The sequence below is a fragment of the Gallinula chloropus genome (assembly GCF_964237585.1).
Source record: "Gallinula chloropus genome assembly, chromosome: 3".
In the NCBI taxonomy this organism is placed as follows: Eukaryota; Metazoa; Chordata; class Aves; order Gruiformes; family Rallidae; genus Gallinula; species Gallinula chloropus.
Window position 1 is genome coordinate 90,469,148 of NC_140087.1, and position 18,451 is coordinate 90,487,598.

General features: G+C 39.9%; 1 protein-coding gene across 5 annotated transcripts in view; it reads right to left on the reverse strand.

Annotated features, from left to right (window-relative positions):
• The window catches only part of KCNQ5 (potassium voltage-gated channel subfamily Q member 5), a gene marked incomplete at its 5' end in the record, with an annotated part of 282,145 nt that overhangs the window by 50,642 nt on the left and 213,052 nt on the right, over positions 1–18,451 (reverse strand). For all 5 annotated transcript variants that reach the window (XM_084261330.1, XM_084261328.1, XM_084261327.1 and 2 more), the window contains one exon: positions 16,580–16,706. In XM_084261330.1, the coding sequence (XP_084117456.1) occupies positions 16,580–16,706 (127 nt within the window). The remainder of the gene's footprint in view (positions 1–16,579; positions 16,707–18,451) is intronic.

Here is an 18,451-nt window from a genome sequence, read left to right on the forward strand (position 1 = left end):
GCCAATGTGTTGGAATGTCCTTTCCTTCTAATTACAAATGACAAATTGAGTCAATACAGGTTAAACAAATATTGTGATTTTTTTCCCTCAGATTTTATATGAATATAAAATTAATAATATTTAATAATTTTGGAATCATCACTATATCATCAAAATAGTGTTTGCTATAGATTCACAGAAAATGCTCTGAATGTACACATCCTTGTTAAGAATACACGGGAGAATGCAGTGGCTGTCAATTATTGTGTCTGCTCTGGCTACAGAACCGCACAGAGAGGCAGTGAGCTGGGACAAGAACAGGACACATCTGCCCCCAAAACTGCAGGCATAAGCAGAAAATCTCAAAAGTGTAGTTTATATAGCCTGCAGCTGTATTAACTCACAAAGGAAATTAAGTGGCAACTATACGACCAAATTTAGGCTACCCTCAGGCTGTCCTTCTAAGGTCTAATTTTAGGCTAGAGTTATTATCTAACATCCAGAGAAAAGACGCAGCTTGTAGTGGTCATTTCTTATGAATAGTTCTCAGGACAATTCATTATCCTAAATTTCAAAGTTACTCCTGGAAGAACCAGCGCTGTGTTATAGACCCGCTGGGCTCCATAATCGACTAAATGCACCAAGGGGGCTCTGACACGGGCTCCATCTGCTTGCCACCACACAGGTTATATATGTGTATTGCGGCGCAGCGAGCAATTATCCTCACTGGCCGAGGAGTTTAATAAGTTTTAATCCAGATTTACAACAACAACTACATAGAAATAACGAACAACTTTCTATTCTGAGTCGTTAGGAGGTGTGAGTGGTGGAAGGGAGGGAAAGATCAGCTTTTCATTTTTCCTAATCTCTTTGTACATCAGTCTTTCCAGTACCTTCCTTGTGTTTCTTGATATTCTCAGAACTCCTTTCAAGTAATCCACAATAATCTCCACAGATAGCTGGTTGGGACCAGAGAGTGTCATCAAATCAATGTAGAAATGTACTTTGAATTTTAATCAAAAACTAAACCTCAAAGTTAACACAACATACATTTCCAGAGTATGGTATTTGAGCATGCCACGCTACAGGAACATGGCAATAGAAACATATTCAATAGGCTCTGTCCTAAACTGATACAAACTGACAATTTAAAGCACTTTAAGGTATAGCCTGATGACCAGTGCCTCACTTAGGCCATATACCAGTACATGAAAATAAGGTTGCTCTTTTTCAGATTCCTAAAAGAAAAGCTCTGTTTATACAAACTCATCTATAAGAACAACAGCCTTTTTGCACAGCCTAGTAACATATTTGGCATTGGTGTATTTTATGCTCCTATGGGCTAGCTTAAAAAAAAAAATAAAAAGAAAGAAAGAAAAAAAAAAAGAAAAAGACATTCATAGAGTTTAAGGTTTCAGAATACCCTAATAGAGGGGTATTCAGTGAGGAAAATAATTGTATCATTATTCCTTGAGCACTTGTTGAGAAAGGTCATAGAACGGAAAAGGTCATTTCATCATAACTGGCTGCAAAAATGCTTCTAGCTTCAAACAAGGAATTAACCACTTCCCTCTAAGAGTTCAAGAGGACAAAGAATAAAAATCATGATTAGAGTATGCTGCAACAGTTAATTTGAAAAAGAGGCAAATTCTGATGTTTTTACCAGGTGGCAGTTCCTTTGCTCTGTGAATAGTCCCCTTGCTATGAAATCAGTGGGATATTTCACATAGTTATGGCAGAAAAATTTGGTATAATATGGGCTGAACTTCCATTGACCTTGTGTAAATATTTACTCCTGAAGCAACACATTTTCAGTACTTTTATCTTTAAAATGTCTATCATATATATATTTTTAAAGGATTAAACCTGTAATTACCTCTCTGAAGAGAGAGATGATCAATATTGTCATATTTAGGATGATGAATGTTATCAGATTGTGTAAATTATCCCATTGGAAAAAAGCAGAACTATTTATTGATAAAGTACAAATCGGTAGGTGTAGGATTGTCAAAATCTGCAAACTGGATTTTTAGAGGCTACTCCAGAGACGTATGGTCTTTTCAGGTCACCTGAATTCACTCTCTGAAATATGATGCCCTCAAGCATTATTCTCAACAAAACCCAGCAGTTTAACGTCAGCCATTGAATTATATCACCTGAACATCTCCAGCATAATTTGGGAGAGGCAGGAAACTGAGTTGTGCCCCTCCCACAAATAACTGAGCAGATCAACAGCAATAAGGCGTCAGTTTTACAGAGAAAAATAGCCTAAACTCCACCATCAACAACAAAGCCCCCCAAGCAATATGAGACAGTGAGTGTTTTACATACTAAAAATAAGGGTGCTTGGGATCTGAGTCCTGGCAGAATTTTTTTTCAGCTATGACTGAGTATAGCTTTTCTTTCTGGTCAGGGATCAGATCTCTCTGCTCAGATGCCAGACAGGTTATGATTAATCGTCACCTACTAGTAAAAGTAATTGGCAGGATATCTTCAGGAAATTCTTGGGATGGATGACGCCGTTTCGTTTTTGCAGATGTTGTTGTCACTCCAGCCAAAAGGTCTTTGTGTTTTCAAATATATAGAACACTCTCTGGATGGAAACCATCGTAATTGTCATTACAGGCAAAACAAGGTGGTGATTTTGCTTCCTTTTGTAATCTTTTCTCAAGGTGCAAAACAACTTGGTATTTTTAGAAGTAGGAAAGTGAAATAGTTTTGTGTATTGAGATAATACAGAGAGATAACGACAGATGAGTGTGAAAATTGACTTTTATTGCTGTTGAAAAACAGGAAGATAGGGATGTATGGCAGTGGCACATAGAAGAGAACGAACATATAAAAAACTACAATACTCTCTAGGCACTGAAGTGGAATTAACAAAACGATCCAGAGGTTGCTACTTCTACTCTACTGATTTTTTTTTCCTTCTAACAATGGAAAATGACTACATTAGTCACTGACTTGAGCTCTAAGGAGTCCAGTAAAACTGATCTGTGCATAGGAACTTGCAGTTTTCTTACTCATCTGCTGAACAATATTCCAGTGAAGAGAACGAAAGAGATGAACCATCTTGAACCCTTCTCTTCATCTGCAATGAAGTTTCATTTGCAATGTATTGAAATCATCTGAGTGAGAAAATTTTTCAGTGTGAAATGGAAGTGACCTCCTGGAAATACAGACATCTTCTTTCTAGGGTATATGTAAATTTTATATAGCTAAAGTGAATCTATTTAGAAAAGCAGCTCACCAACATGTAAAGCTATCTTTCTGGCAAAGAGAAAATGGTAGGAACTAAAAGTATTTAAGATAAATTAAATTAAAGTTTAAAACAGGCATATAAAATAATATATAGTATTATTTACATGATGTAGAAAACCTGTATAATATTTATAATGAAACAATATGCAACGTATGTGTGTATTTATGTTATAAAAGCACCTTTGTGTGGTGCTTAGTTGCCAGCTGGTGTTAAACTCTGCCACAATATAGTATAAAGTAGTTTATGTTTCAGGTATTTTCAGTGCCACGGAAAATAAAATGCAAGCATGCTTTAGGAGATCAATCAGAATCTTTTATAGCTGCAAACACTGCAAGGATCAGCTACAGCACCATATCCTGACACCGAAATGCCAGATTAGATGAGAGTTCCCGGAGTCTGGTGCTGGGGATGAGGTCAGTTCTGCAAAGCAGCTGTGTGCAAATGGGGCCGAACCCCACAGTGTGTCACTGGTCCACGTGAGAGCAGACTGTATGGAACTCCAGCTCAGGTTCAAGCTGTTTGGGACCTCATCTTGGCACCTGGAGGTTTCACCGCACCCCGGCGCGGGTCTCAGTCTGGCATGTAGCTCACCTCGGGCGAGAATGTCCCCTTGGCTGAGGCTGGCAGTAGCTGATGAAACACAATATGGTGGCAGCTCAGCTTACTGCTCCACGGCACATCAAACAGGATGAGTAAGTGCGTAAATCACTGCCACCGACTCCCAGCACTCACACACAGACACTACAAACCAAACTGGTGCAGAGGCCTGTCCAAACCTGTCACCAACAAGTCCTGTCCAGACCAAACCTGTCACCTAAAACTGAATTCATGCACCCTTCTGCTAAACATTCGTTTTCAATCTGGCCCCACACTTAGTGTATTTCTTCAGCCTATCCTAATGAAAAACAATGAGCTTAGGATTTCTCGCTTCAGTCACAGGAAGAAGCTGTGTAGTCTTTCTATGTCAAGGAGAACTACCCCATGTTTCCTCTACCTATGCATACTCCAGGCTGCACCTGGAGAAAAGGTAAATCCTTTTCTTCACGAGCATCTTAGCATGCCTTTGCTACACCTTGAATAAAGCACTTTACCAGGCAATGCAACTGTATGTTGCCCCCAAACGAAACTAGCAACAAGCCAAAGACACTTCACAGTAAAGCCAGTCAAATTCATCAAATTTGGACTCTGTAGGTTGAGCAATTTTTGAGACAGAAAAACAAGGTACATTTTCAAAAAGTCAGTGTTGGACATTTCTTAGGCATAAAAATGAAATATCTCCTGATGAAATTCCAGAATGAGGAAGATGGGTCAGATTTTTGTTTTGTCTTTTTTAATCAAGGTATAATGAGTCCCTAATTCCATCCCCAAGAATGGATCAACAGATGTTACTTGTTACTATGTCAATGTACTCAAAATGTATGTACACTCTTCCTGTGTAAAAGTAGCACGCTTTCAGGCCATGATGACAAATACATCAAAATATGCAATTTTACCTTTTGTGGTAGATAGCCAAAATATTTCTCTGTGGGCTCAGAACCACAGTAGTTCAGCAAATCTTGAATTTTAAATTGTAGTTATGGTTACCATTTTTCATTCAGTCCGGATAAGAATAACGACATTAATGGGAACATTTCACCTGTCTTTGTACTGCTAGCAATTAAAGTTCATGGCCCTGTTGAGTACACACTCCTTCTATGGACTGAGTAAGTCCTCAGCAAACATCTTTATATTATTAACAGCTGGTTCAATAAATCTTAAAAATCTAAGTACCTCCTGCAAGCTAAGATTAAGTTAAATTGCAAGCCTTTCATGGATTTATATTTTATTAGCCTTTCCCAATAATTGATCTTTAACATTATAAATAGGTGCCTGCCAGAAGGAATAATGCACTATTTATTCAGCAGGAGTTTTATGCAGCTTTAAGACAGGCTGACAGAAACACATTTAAAACTGTATCTTGGACCCAGCATCTGCCAACCCAATGTGTGTCCAACCAAAGTAACAAACCATAAGAACCTTCCCACTGATCTTTGAATCACAGAATCATTTTTGGCTGGAAAAGACATTTTAAGATCATGAAGTCTAACCATTAGCCTGGCACTGCCAGGTCCAACCACTAAGCCATGTCTTCTTATTCTGCCCAGTTTTATTCTGCTAAATAATTATTTATTATTTTATTATTTATAATTATTTATTATTTATTTATTATTTATAGGCCCTGGGAAAAAAAAAAAGTGTGTGCTAGTCAATTTAGTGTGTCTCAGGATTTTCCCTGTATGATAGTAGACCTCAGTGAAAAAAACTGAAGATTTTTGGAGGGAAAGGCAACGGGATGGGTATCCAGACACACCACCCCCATCCCCCTGCCTCTCCCCAATGAATAAAAAGGCTCATTAGATTGGGCTGTAAGAAATCCGCAAAGTTATCTGCAAGAAAAAAACCAACTACAGGCATGGCAAGACTTGTGTGTGGAGAAAGGGCCGAATAATTTAGCAGTGGTTAGTCAGAAGACAAATATGAGACGGCAGATAGAGGCATGCAAAAAAGGAGGAGATAAGAAAGTGTGTTGGATGCCTCCTATTTACCCTTCTTATAAAAATGAGATCAAAAGATTATTTAAATCTGGTAAAAAGAAATACAACATGCAATTAACTTGTAAAATTCATTGCCCCGGGATATAAAGGAATTAGTAGGTAAAATTAAAGACAAGATTGGATGTTTCTCCTGGAACTGCTGGAATTAGATCTTTCAGGGGATCCAAATTCCGGTCTGAGTCAGTCACCAATTACCCAATGTCCGAACAACGATATTGTGTGGTTGGCTACTTGGGAGACATGTATTAACACCTTTTTATAGAGTATCTGGCACAGCATGTAGGAAGACACCAAAGGGGGTTCCTATGTGACCCAGCCCAGCTGGAGAAGCAATGCCACCTCTGTGCTGGGTCCTGGCAGCCACACAGGCAGGAATCTAAAGGCAGAAGCCTGCACTTTTGCAGCCTTTTCAGTCACACTGTAATGTCTCAGTGAAGGGGCCGGAGAGCAGGGTGTCTGGAAGGGTCATTCTAAGGTATCCCCATGCTGTGCATAAAGCGAAGGCGATGCGGTAGGATGGGAGTCAAAAAGCCAAGACTTGTAGGAACAGAAAAATCCTGGGTGTGAGGGTAAAATTGGAGAGGCAGAAACCGAGAAGTAAAGATGCGGAAAAGAGCAGGGGAGAGAAGAGCATGTCTCTGAGGGAGAGGAAAAGCCTACTTGTAGGCTTGGAGAGGGAAGAGAGAATTAAAAATCTGCTCTCAAATTCCCTGAGGTGGGGTGAAACAGGAGGTATCCAGTATCTAGCTGAGTTATCTAATGCAGGTGTTGAAGGCAGGGACATGGGTTCCTCAGTGTTGACTGAAGAGATGAATTCCTACCTGACGTTTTCTGAGCTGTCCTCCAGAGGTATATACCTCTGCCTCCTGCGTAATCCCAGAACGTGCATTCCTAACCTACACAACTATTTTGGATGTCTGCATAGTCAGTGTGAGTGCCTCCTGGGACTCCCCTGTTTGCTCAGATGATGTAGAACAAGAGATTTCCAGCCATTCTTTACCCTCAGCTGCTACCCCACTTGCTGTTTGTGGGTGGGTAGCCAAAGATGGACTACTGTCCCAGCAAGAAGCTTTGTATGTTTTGGAAAACATGAGAGCAGGGCACCTTGCAGCCACCCTTGAGAATTTGTGGTGTAGGAGATGTTTAGAAAGAGATAGAATCCCTATTAAGCACTTTTCTGAGAGGGGAAAAAAGCTTAATCTGGTAGCACTCTCACAAACCCAGCAGAAGGCAATCCCAAAATGAGATTCTAAATACAGCAGATAATGCCATTCTGCATGGCAATTTCTCCACACTGCCTCATGACATTTTCATCTGAAATGAAGCAGTTCCCAGCATTGGGGTCTCAAAAGCATGCTGGGCCAGAAGGACCCTGCCTTCACCTTGTCTGCTCCCAAGATGGTTGCATAAATCTTCACTTGACTTGGTGGCACGAAGATGAAACGATGCATCTGGAGCTGCTTTTTTCTGTGGCAGGGACAACTCAGGCCATGCTCAAATAAGCATTTACACCATTTCAGAGCTTATGTAGGTTCATGCAAAATAGATCTGGTGGACACTTACCTTAGATCTGTTATTGACAGCAACATTATCTATCAGTGGAAAAGTCAAATCCTCACTTTTGTGAGTTGGTAACACAAACTTACAAGGAAAAAATGGAATTTTTCTGGAGGAGGAGCCTACAAGTTATGGGAACCCAGGACTTAAGGGAAAGGAGGAAAGTAAAATGTGCAGAACATGTTAAATTTACCATCTAGAAATAGGCAAATATTTCTACTTAGCAGTAATAAACTTGAGATATAAATGCTGTAACTGTTGCACAATGTAACAATGTTGTTACATTGACAAAGCCTTCCTAATTGCTGTGTTTAACGCAGCAGCTGTAAAAAGGAGGAATTAAAAACCTGTACTTTCTCTCTCATACACAAGTCTTTTCCTAATGTAGCAGTTGGAGTGTAACCATTCAAGGCATGATCATAAAAATAGAGATTTCTTGCAATTCCCATTGGACTGGTCTGCCCATCAGTCACTTTAGCAGTGCTGACGGCAACACACAGTTCTCTGAAGGGATGTAAAAGAATGGGAACATCTGTGGAAACCGAAATTTCTTCAAGCTTTGTGATCACTAATAAGCTAGTTGCAAGGCTGGATGAAAACACCTGGCAATCAATTTGACTACACTGAACATAAAAGTGGGCAAATCTTGTTTTAAACTGTCGGCATTGCCAGCTAACAAATTAAAGCTGAGCAGATACCAGAAAACTGTATTTGAAGAAACAAACACTATCTCTAAACCAACTGGAGAGCCTAGGTTTCTAAACAACAATACAGCCAAGCAAAACGAAACAACTCTTTCTAAATGACTGCACATACAACCCTTTTCCTGGAGACCTCACTCACACACAGATGACCTGAAAAGAAATAAACTAGTCTTCAGCAAAGACAGGAATAAAGTCACAGCACTGAACAGGCATAAGAATAATAATTATAAGCTAAAAGCACCAAAGAGATGGCAAGGCATATTGCAAATATAAGACTGCAGCATGTTTCTTGCTGTGGTGTGCTGCAGGGTGAGTGTAAAAGGAACAAAGTGATCTGTGCACAAGGATTAGTAAAAATGTAGCTATTACAGCAAAATGTTAATGGGGTAGTTGACTGCTATACAATACCAAGAGTGATCAGGTAGATCACCCTAGAGACTGGACATGAGGAATCATTTCTTTACTGAGAGAGTGGTCAAACACAGGACCAGGCTTCCTAGACAGGCGGGCCATGACCTGATTCAATCAGTGTTTAAGAGGCATATGGACAACACCCTTAATAACATGCTTTAACTTTTTGTTGGCCCTGAACTGGTCAGGCAGTTGGACTAGATGATCACTGTAGGTCTCTTCCAACTGAAATATTTCCCTTCCCTCCCCTCCATTTCTCACTACATTTCCCTAGCTGCACAGCAATTTCAAACCATTCTAGAAATATTCCTGCTCTATGTCCCAAGACAATAACTCTGCTTAGATTAATTTTCTTCATTTGGGCTGATGGGGGCGAGCTGGGACACCATGATGGAAAGCATAGTTTGACTAACACGTGCAGGACTAGTCAATCACGGCTCAAATAGTCAGACTGGCAGTTCTGTAGGCTACCACACTGAGGCATTAGGATATTGAAATTTACGTTAAGAGGCCAAACCTCCCCCAAAGTAAGTGTACACATGTTGGTAAAATAGAAGACACACTAAAAATGGCTTTTGCTTCATTTCAAAAGAAGCAGTACTGCAAGTCAGGGATATCTCAGTCCTGTGAGAGTCTGCAGGTATGCTAAGGACAGAGTAACGGGCAGTAGCAAAAGTCTCAAACAGCGAACACCTAGTCCAATAGGATGCTATTTTGGACCAATGTGGAAGTGTTCTTAAACGATTCAGATTTCTGCCTGAAAAGCATAATTCACTGCTGCAAAAGGAAAACTTGTACTGGCACTGAAACAGCAATTCTTCACAGAGAAGCTATGGGAAAGAGCTGACAATGACCTGAGTTGGGAGTTACAAGAAATGTCATACACTGAAATCAACTGATCTGCAGCACAATACCTGGAAAGAAGCCAGGAAAGCTGAGTATTTCCTTAGGTATCAATTAGGCTCTGCCATGTTATTCGCCTACCTAAGTAAAAACATTTTTTAGATACTGAGAATGACAAAATTTGCAAAACAAACCATTTTACTGCTTCTGAGACTACATATCTGGCTGAGGTAGGCAGGTGTGTGAATTTGGCACAATCCTATCTACCACACCAGTGCTTATATTAACAACTGCTTAATTTTGTATTGTAAAATTTACACGTATGTATGGAAATCTGAGCAACTATCTTGTCTATGGGTATGATGGGAATTCAGCATACTAAGGCAGGATATGAACATCTCATATTGAGTAAGGACAGGCAGTAAAAAGAAAGGCATTTCTCTAAGCATCTCTGTATATGGGACACCTCTAGTAGCAACAAGGTTAAAACCAGTCCCTAAAAATTGTGAGCAAAACTGGATGTACCAAGTCTAAAACCAGAAAATGTTGACTGCATCTTGGTCTGTCAATTGCTTATGTCCTTTTTACTGTACACTTCCAAGTCACCGAAACCTTGTGGCTTGTTAGCAGCACTGGAAGTTCTACAATATACATATATAGTATATAATATATTAAAAATATTAAGTTATTACTCATCATATTATACTACACTACAATGTATTTTCTACTATTTAAAAATGAGAGGTCATAAATAATTTGAAAATCTCCATAAATCATTTACAGAATCTGTGTGAGTATGGATGAAGAACCTCATTATTTCCAAGTCTTTTGTCTGTAACATTTGACTTTAGGACACTTTCCTAACAAAAGTGAACTGAATTAAGAATCGCTAAACATTTTAGTGTGGGTAATGAGTTATATCAGTCTTGCTTGGAACGGACAGAACTAAAATATTTTTCACTGGTTTCTAGGAAAATAATTCTAATATGACAAATAAATTCGTTTTAGTAAAATGTCCCTGGGTTTTAACAGGATTTCTAACACAAACCTGTCTTCGTTCTCTGATTCTTCAGATCCCAGTGGTCTAACCTATTCCATCCATTCTGTTGTGGACCTCTTCAGATTTGTACTACTGGAATACTTATGAATGACTGATTACTCTTTGGGTGAACAAAATCAAAGTTCTCATGTAGCAGATGACTACAATTAACACCAGATGACGGGGTAAATCAGCATCTCTCTGTGGACCAATTAAGAATAATTTATTGATGTTTGGATAGTTTTAGTGCGGCTGGAAGATTGTAATTTCCTGCCCCAAATCTCACAGAGCAAGAATTTAACCATAGTTTACCCAGAAGGCAGAAACTGTATTATTGGCTATTCTGCATGGTTGGGAGAAAGAGTGCTTCTACTTTTGATGATAAAGAGAAGAAAAAAGTCGATTGAATATAAAATGCTTTTCCTCAGGAATAGGGAATTGCTTTGATTCCATTAATTACTTTGATTTAAATGAATATTTTTCAATGAAAAATCAGTTCCTCAGAAATCTTATACTAGCCTTGTTGACTTCCTTCATCCACAGATATCTCAGCAGATGCACAGAATACAGATGCATAAAAAGCTCAGCCTTCAGAAAACATTGAACTCCAAACCTCATGAAGATGAAATGTGACCCTACCTACAGCTGCCCAGTGGTAAAGAAGAAGTTGTTAGACACTTCACTCATGTTGCCCAATTCATGATGGACACTCCTCTGCTCAAAATAACATGGTGGTGACACCAGTGTAAGATTAAAAAAAACAAAACAATCCATGCCAATCAACAAATATAGGCCTGTACCAGAAAGAAATTTCAACATGAACTACATCATACTAAAGTAGCAAACTCTTGAATAGCAGATACATAGCTTCTAGAAAGATAAGACCAGAGTCTGATGTGTTTACTCTTAGCAAATGTCACTGTTCTCAGTAGGGAGGGTAGCAGTTATCAAAAGTACATGTGAAAGAATCAGGTCCATAAAAGATATAGAGATGACATTTTTCCTAAGATCTAAATACTGCACTGCCAGGATTGTCAAACATGAAGATACGCCACTAAATAACAGATTTAAAACCCTACACAATTTGGCACTGATTTAGCTGAAAGAGCACCTCTGTTCATTGCACATAATTATGGCTGCTGAGATTGTCTGATTAAATTTCAATTTCAAATCTTACTAATTTTATTATTATCAGAGTATTTTCTGGGGTGAAGTGGGCGGTATAACCCTGAGATGAGTCCAAGTTGGGCTGGCAGGAAACCCCCCAAAGTGGAATTTGCTCCTGCTGGAACTTGGGTTTGCCAAGATTTATAATGAGATGTGATGTGAGATGTGCCTCCTTGGTCAAGCGTTTACTTAATTACAAACCATTGCTGAGTTATTTAGAGTTCAAATTATACTGGAAAGGGGCTGTTTATATTGTTTATCACAAGCAGCATATTTACTATCTGTCTGTATTTAAACTATATAACGTGTCTAAATACCGAGGTGACAGACACACAGCATATCATTACATAAATACACTGAATTAATTAAAATTAAAAGTTCAGCATATCTTGCAACACACTAGATACGGATTTGTTTAGAAAGGTTTGACAAAAGTGCCATATGATGGTTCATTACCACTCTAATTAATGAAAAATAGATCCAGTAATATGCAACAGCCGCTGCTATCACTTAATGCTCTGAAATGAGGTTTGCCAGCCATGAAGTTCAAGAGCCTGATTACAGATAATGGACTTAAGCTTCCTGTTGGGAATTTGTTCATTCTGCAGCCTCAACAGAATTTGAACTTGTGACATTTCCATCATGTTGCAGCTTTCTTAGAGGTAAAATAGAAGCAGCTGTGGGGAAAGCTGCTAATGGACTCACTGAAATACATGACATCTTGCACTGGGCTGTACCACCAGAAAGTCTAGTTGCCCTGGAGAAATGTTATATGCTTCCTGACTGGCATTACAAGGAAGGGATGCCTTACTTCCTTCCAGATTAGCAGACGTTCCATTTTATAGCAGGGATCTTCAGGGATCATGGCTTCCCCTAGGGCACAGGCAGACAGAGATTTTTGTCCTGCCATCGGAGCTCCTGGCACCCAGTGGCAGCCGTCAGGAGATGTGGTGCCTTGATTTCCACATCTGCTCAGTATAACACAGCAGCATTACTCTCCGGCACTAATAGCGAACCTTCAGACAGATATGCTGGGGAGATTTAGGCTTTGCAGCCGTAAGCACATACTTTAGGTGCCTGGGATAGTAGGCTGGCATGCCCTTTCCATTATGTACCCGAGCTCATACAATACACCACCAGACAAAATAACAGAAGGCAGGTAACTGCTGACACAGAACAAAATACAAATCAAGGTTTAACACCACGCTATTATTCCCATTTCCACAGAAATAAACAAGGGTACAAAACTGTCAAATATTTTGATGGATATTGTTACTAACCTGGTAGCACACAGGGTTGCTTGATGAACTAATTTGTTAGTGTAGTGACACTGCAGGCACACTACTGTAAGCACAGAGATTTGGGCTTGAATATTTTTTTGGGGTTATTAGGTTATTAATGGAAAAAAGAAAAAAATGTTTGAATGTGGCTCTTAAGGCAGTCCTCAAATTTATTATTTCTACCTCTTAGGTCACACCCCCATGTGATTTGTTTTTGATGACAAAAATAATCAGAGAACAGATCTGCTGGACATACATAGCAAATTTAATTAATAGTAAATAGACTAAATCTTCTAAAATATTATTCTTCCACTGCAATAATAAACAGAACCGATAACTGAATGGATGAGTAAGTAAATAATTAAACAAATAAATGAAAAGTAATAGACTGAAACCGGCCATGTGTTTCTAAGGAGACCTCAGTACTGAGGTCAGATCATGTCTCCTGAGGCCATCCCTTCTCCAGGTTCCCCAACCTGTCCTCAAAGGGCAAGTGCTTCAGTCCAAATCAACTTGGTGGCCTCCACTGAATTCATTCCAATTTATTGTCATTTTTCATGTATGGCATTGGAAGGGTCAAATGAGCTGCAGTGTCTTAGATGTGGACTAATGATGGACTAATGTGGACTAATTAGCTATAGCTAATACAACCTGTTGACCTTTGCTGCTGAGGCACACACTTCCACGACAAAGTTGAGGTGCCTTAAGTAGGAAGAACTGCAAGAAGACTTGCTTAAGATTCTTACATAAAGGATCAAATATTTACTGATGCTGAACTCCTAAAACTCCCTTCAGGGATGCTAAAATCCAGAAATGGACAAAAAAAAAAAAAATCAATCAGCAGAAGAGAGACACAGAATAATTAACAGCAATAAATTCAAGCTGCCGGTTTAGTTTCCAGCAGCTGCACTCAAAGCTGTATGGTGTTTTGCAGCACAAAGTTCCCTTTTCATCCAACAAATCAGCATAGGAAGGTATCCACAAGCACAAATCTGTTGGTTAATTAATTCTGCTACCAAATGATGGAGTTGCAAAGGGGACAGAGAGGATGCTTTTAGTTTAGAGACTGGCTAATAAATGCAACAAGGGGAGCAGATGAACTCCAGCCATTTTACTGTGTGTGTAGAGTAGTGTAATAAATCAGAGAGTTTCTTTCCTTTATTCTATGTTGAGTCTGTTTTGCCCATGACACTGATTGTGGAATGATCTCTCCCTGTCCTTATCTCAGTTCCTGAGCCTCTCACTATATATTTCTCCAGAGAAAGGAGTAAAACACACAATCAAGCGAAGGAAACCTCAACACTCACTGGGGCCTTTGCCAGGAGAACTGCCTGAATTATTTCTCCCTCCCTTTGCTGTCCCAGTAAACTGTCCTTATCCCAACCCATGAGGTTTGCCTTTCACAGAATCACAAGGTTGGAAGAGACCTTTGAAGATCGTCAAGTCCAACCATTCCCATCCTATGCTAAACCATATCCCTAAGTACCTCATCTACCCTTTTTTTGAACACATCCAGGGAAGGTGACTCAACCACCTCCCTGGGCAGCCTGTTCCAGGCCCTGACAACTCTTTCAGTAAAATTTTTTTTCTAATGTCCAATCTAAACTGGCCCTGGCACAGCTTCATGCTATTTCCCCTTGTCCTATCTCCTGTCACTTGGCTGAAGAGACCATCGCCCACCTCTCTACAACCTCCCTTCAGGTAGCTGTAGGTGGTGATAAGGTCTCCCCTCAGCCTCCTCTTCTCCAGGCTAAACAGCCCCAGCTCCCTCAGCTGTTCCTCATATGATTTTCCCTCCAGCACATTCACCAGCCTGGTTGCCCTTCTCTGCACTTGCTCAAGGACCTCAATGTCCTTTTTATGGTGGGGAGCCCAGAACTGCACACAGTACTCAAGGTGTGGCCTCACCAATGCCAAGTACAGGGGCACAATTACCTCCCCAGACCTACTGGCCACACTGTTTTTGATACAAGCCAAGATGCCATTGGCCTTCTTGGCCACCTGAGCATACTGCTGGCTCATATTCAGCCTGCAGTCAACCAACACCCCCAGGTCCTTCTCTGCCTGACAGCTCTCCAGCCAGTCTCCCCCAAGCCTGTAGTGCTGCATGGGGTTGTTATGTCCCATGTGCAGCACTCTACACTTGGCCTTGTTAAACTTCATCCCATTGGTCTCAGCCCATCGGTCCAGTCTGTTCAGATCCCTCTGAAGAGCCTCCCTACCCTCAGGCAGATCAACACTTCCTCCTAGTTTAGTGTCATCTGCAAACTTACTGAGGGAGCATTCAACCCCTTCATCGAGGTCATTGATAAAGATGTTGAATGAGACTGGACCCAGGACTGAGCCCTGGGGGATGCCACTCGCGACCAGCCTCCAGCTGGATTTGGTTCCATTCACCACCACCCTTTGGGCCCATCCATCCAGCCAGTGTTTAAACCAGTTGAGGGTCCACCTGTCAAGGCCAGTGGCAGCCAGTTTCTCAGTCAGAATGCTGTGAGAAACCATGTCAAAGGCTTTACCGAAGTCCAGGTAGACCACATCCACAGCCTTCCCCCTGTCCATTAAGCAGGCCTTTGTCTTCCCTTGTTTTCCTTCTCCCCCACTTCTACACTTGTCGGGGGGAAGTGGTGGCTACATGGTGCTCAGCTGCTGGCTGGGGAAAAACCATGACAGAGGCTGAAGGCAAAACTTGCTTTACACAATCCTAACCAGTGCACTTGCTTGCTATGCCATAGGACACTACACAAAACCTTTTTTAGAGCAAGCTTGCATTCATCTACATGATAATATTGTTGCTCACTGTTTACACTGAGGATGTGCGTGTAACTGCTACAAGAATGTAACTCTGCTGTGCTAGCTGCTGCTTGGGAAAATAGGTTTCCTGCCCAAATCAATCTATAAGTCAATATAAAATACAAGTAGATGAAATTAAAAGCTGGAGAGAGGAAGGAGGTTGAGGAAGAAGTTGGGACGTTGATATTCTGAAGTTCCGCAGATGTCCTGTAAAAACCATTTTCTCAAAACCATTAGAAAAATAAAAAATCATCAGGTTAATTTGGTTAGCCATCCCTGATTTCCACCTTTATTGGGAAACTGTTTTCCTGCAGGTGCTTTTTAAAAATAGAAGCTGGGCTGGTTGTAGGTCTATTCACCATTCTCAGAGAGAATTTCTAGAGCAAAGAAGGGGAGGAAGAGCCTCTTTGAATAGTTGTAGAAGGATACTATATGCTGTACCAGAGCAGATACCTGTACTGTTATGCAGAAAGCAGCATAAGAAGCAGCAACATTGTCAGAAGATATTTCTAGGTAGTTTTTGAAACTTGTAGTGTATGCCTGTCTGGTCACAGAGGTTAAATAAGGAGAACACAATGTACACACATATATTCATGGCATGAATGCATGTATATACAAGGTGTCTAATATTCATGCCCATTAAATGCATACAGCTCCCATGATTTTCAAGATTATCTCTCAGTCCCTCTTCTGATAGATATGCCAGCTGAGTGATATACATTGGAAGATGTCTTTTGGAGAACCTAAGAAACATGGGCTCACTAGCAGCTAATGACATTGTGATTTTGTATCTAGAAAATCCTTGGGCAGATGACAGGTGACACACAGCTCTTCTGGATTTAGACCTGGTTACTTCCAGGAATCCGATTCTGCTCATTTTCATTCAGAAGCAAAACAGAAGGGGCAGTTTTAATTTTTGTCTTAAAACAAGGTAGAGCTGGGACACTCACCTATTACACAGAATGGTTTCCTTGCAAAGCGCAGTCTTCCTTGCCATCCTCGGTATCGACAACAGCATCCAGCAGACCAGATACGAATAATAAATTCCAAACCAAAGACAACAATCATGACAAATTCCTAGAAATGGAAAATAAGAAAAATGCCTGTAACACACAACCAACATTGAAACGTAAGGAAACTTACGGCCACTATGTGACCAATATACCCCGAGCACCTGAAGTTCCCAAGCCAAACCTGGGACCCTGTTCTCCAGAAAAGTTGTACATCTATACACAAAACACAGTCCTCAGTGCTTCCTGGTGAACAGTCCAAATTTAATCCGAGTAACAGTAAATATCTGCTAACTAAATATGAATCACCAAAGGGATAAATCATGCTCAAAAAATACCAATATTCATTGACTTTGGATATTGAGGATCAGTCACAGTTAATTTAGACAGCTTGTGAAGAATACACGTTATATAGACACATCCATAAAATCAGTTCTTAGTTCGAAGGTTGAATTTCTTGGTAGATATATTCTCATTGTAACAATACATAGGTGAAGTGATTAAGATGATGCAGAAGCATTTAGGGAAGCAGTCTGCTCCCAGAAGTAAGTTAAGATGTAATTATGTACGGAAGTGTAATTACACATGATGCTTATGTAAGACAGTAAATGAATGTTCACACTAGGCATAACTGTTCCTGGACAACCTGTGAATGAAAGCATGTCCAATTTTTCTTGTTTGTCTGGCTTGTTTTCCTTCACGGTCAACCTTCTTTATGACTGTCCTTTTCAATAGCATCAACCTGCATTTACACAATTTTTTTATTGGAAGAAATTTTTCAATAAAAGAGAGAGGTCAGCAGAGTTGCAGCAAGAGGGCTTGGAGCACAATTCAGCTCCATACCTTAAGGAAATCTGAATACCTATAATATGCAGTGATATAGTATATCCACATTGGTGTGGATTATAAACTTAATTTAGATTCCATCATAAAATTATGGGGCTTGAAAATATAAAATAAAAATTTATGCGTTAACCAGAAGAAGGAAAAAAATATGTGAAGGAGCTTCTGAAGCAGTTCATCAGGAAAAAGAGGATGAAAGTTGTATTTTATTTAGCAGATTAATGTATTTCCACATCCAGGAGAAAGCTGTTCTTTGTCAACTAATTAATTTTTTATTCCTACAGGATGAGAACTAGTATGGTACTCATAAGAAAACACTGCAAATGAATTAAATAGAGGAGTATTTGCAAGGGTCGGGGTGACCCAACACTGACTTTTTTTGCGTGTTTTCAGACTATGAGACCCTACAACTCTGCAAGCCAAAAGGCTGCAAATACCAGGTATGTCAACTCAGGCATTAATTTACCTGAACAACTGGCATTATTAATATTGTGTCATGTAATGGTGCTTTACTACCTTCTGATTAGTGGCAGTACATTGAAACACTGTGATTCTAATTTGCTTCTGCTATCACAGAACAATCGAAACGCCTAGTATTTCTTCCTAAAACATGTCAGCTTGTATAACTACATCATACTGAAAAAGTTTTTTAGAACCTTCTTCAGTGTCTTCGTTTCCAGTTTTGTAAATTCCATATTGAATTCCTAAATGACAAAAGCAGAATGAGATGCTTCTACTAGGATGCAGCTAAAGAAAATCTCCTATTTTCTGTAGAAAAGAACACATGAGGAAATGAGTACGATTGCTTAAGGTTTTCTATTTATCTGTTCTGCTAAAAGAAACTTCAGCTTAATTCCATGGACAGAGTTACTGCACAATGTTAGAAAGGATTATGTGTAAAATTGAAAAAGTTCTAAATATAGTAACAATAATTCTTAATAGTTGGCTAGCATGTAGTACATTTCCTTG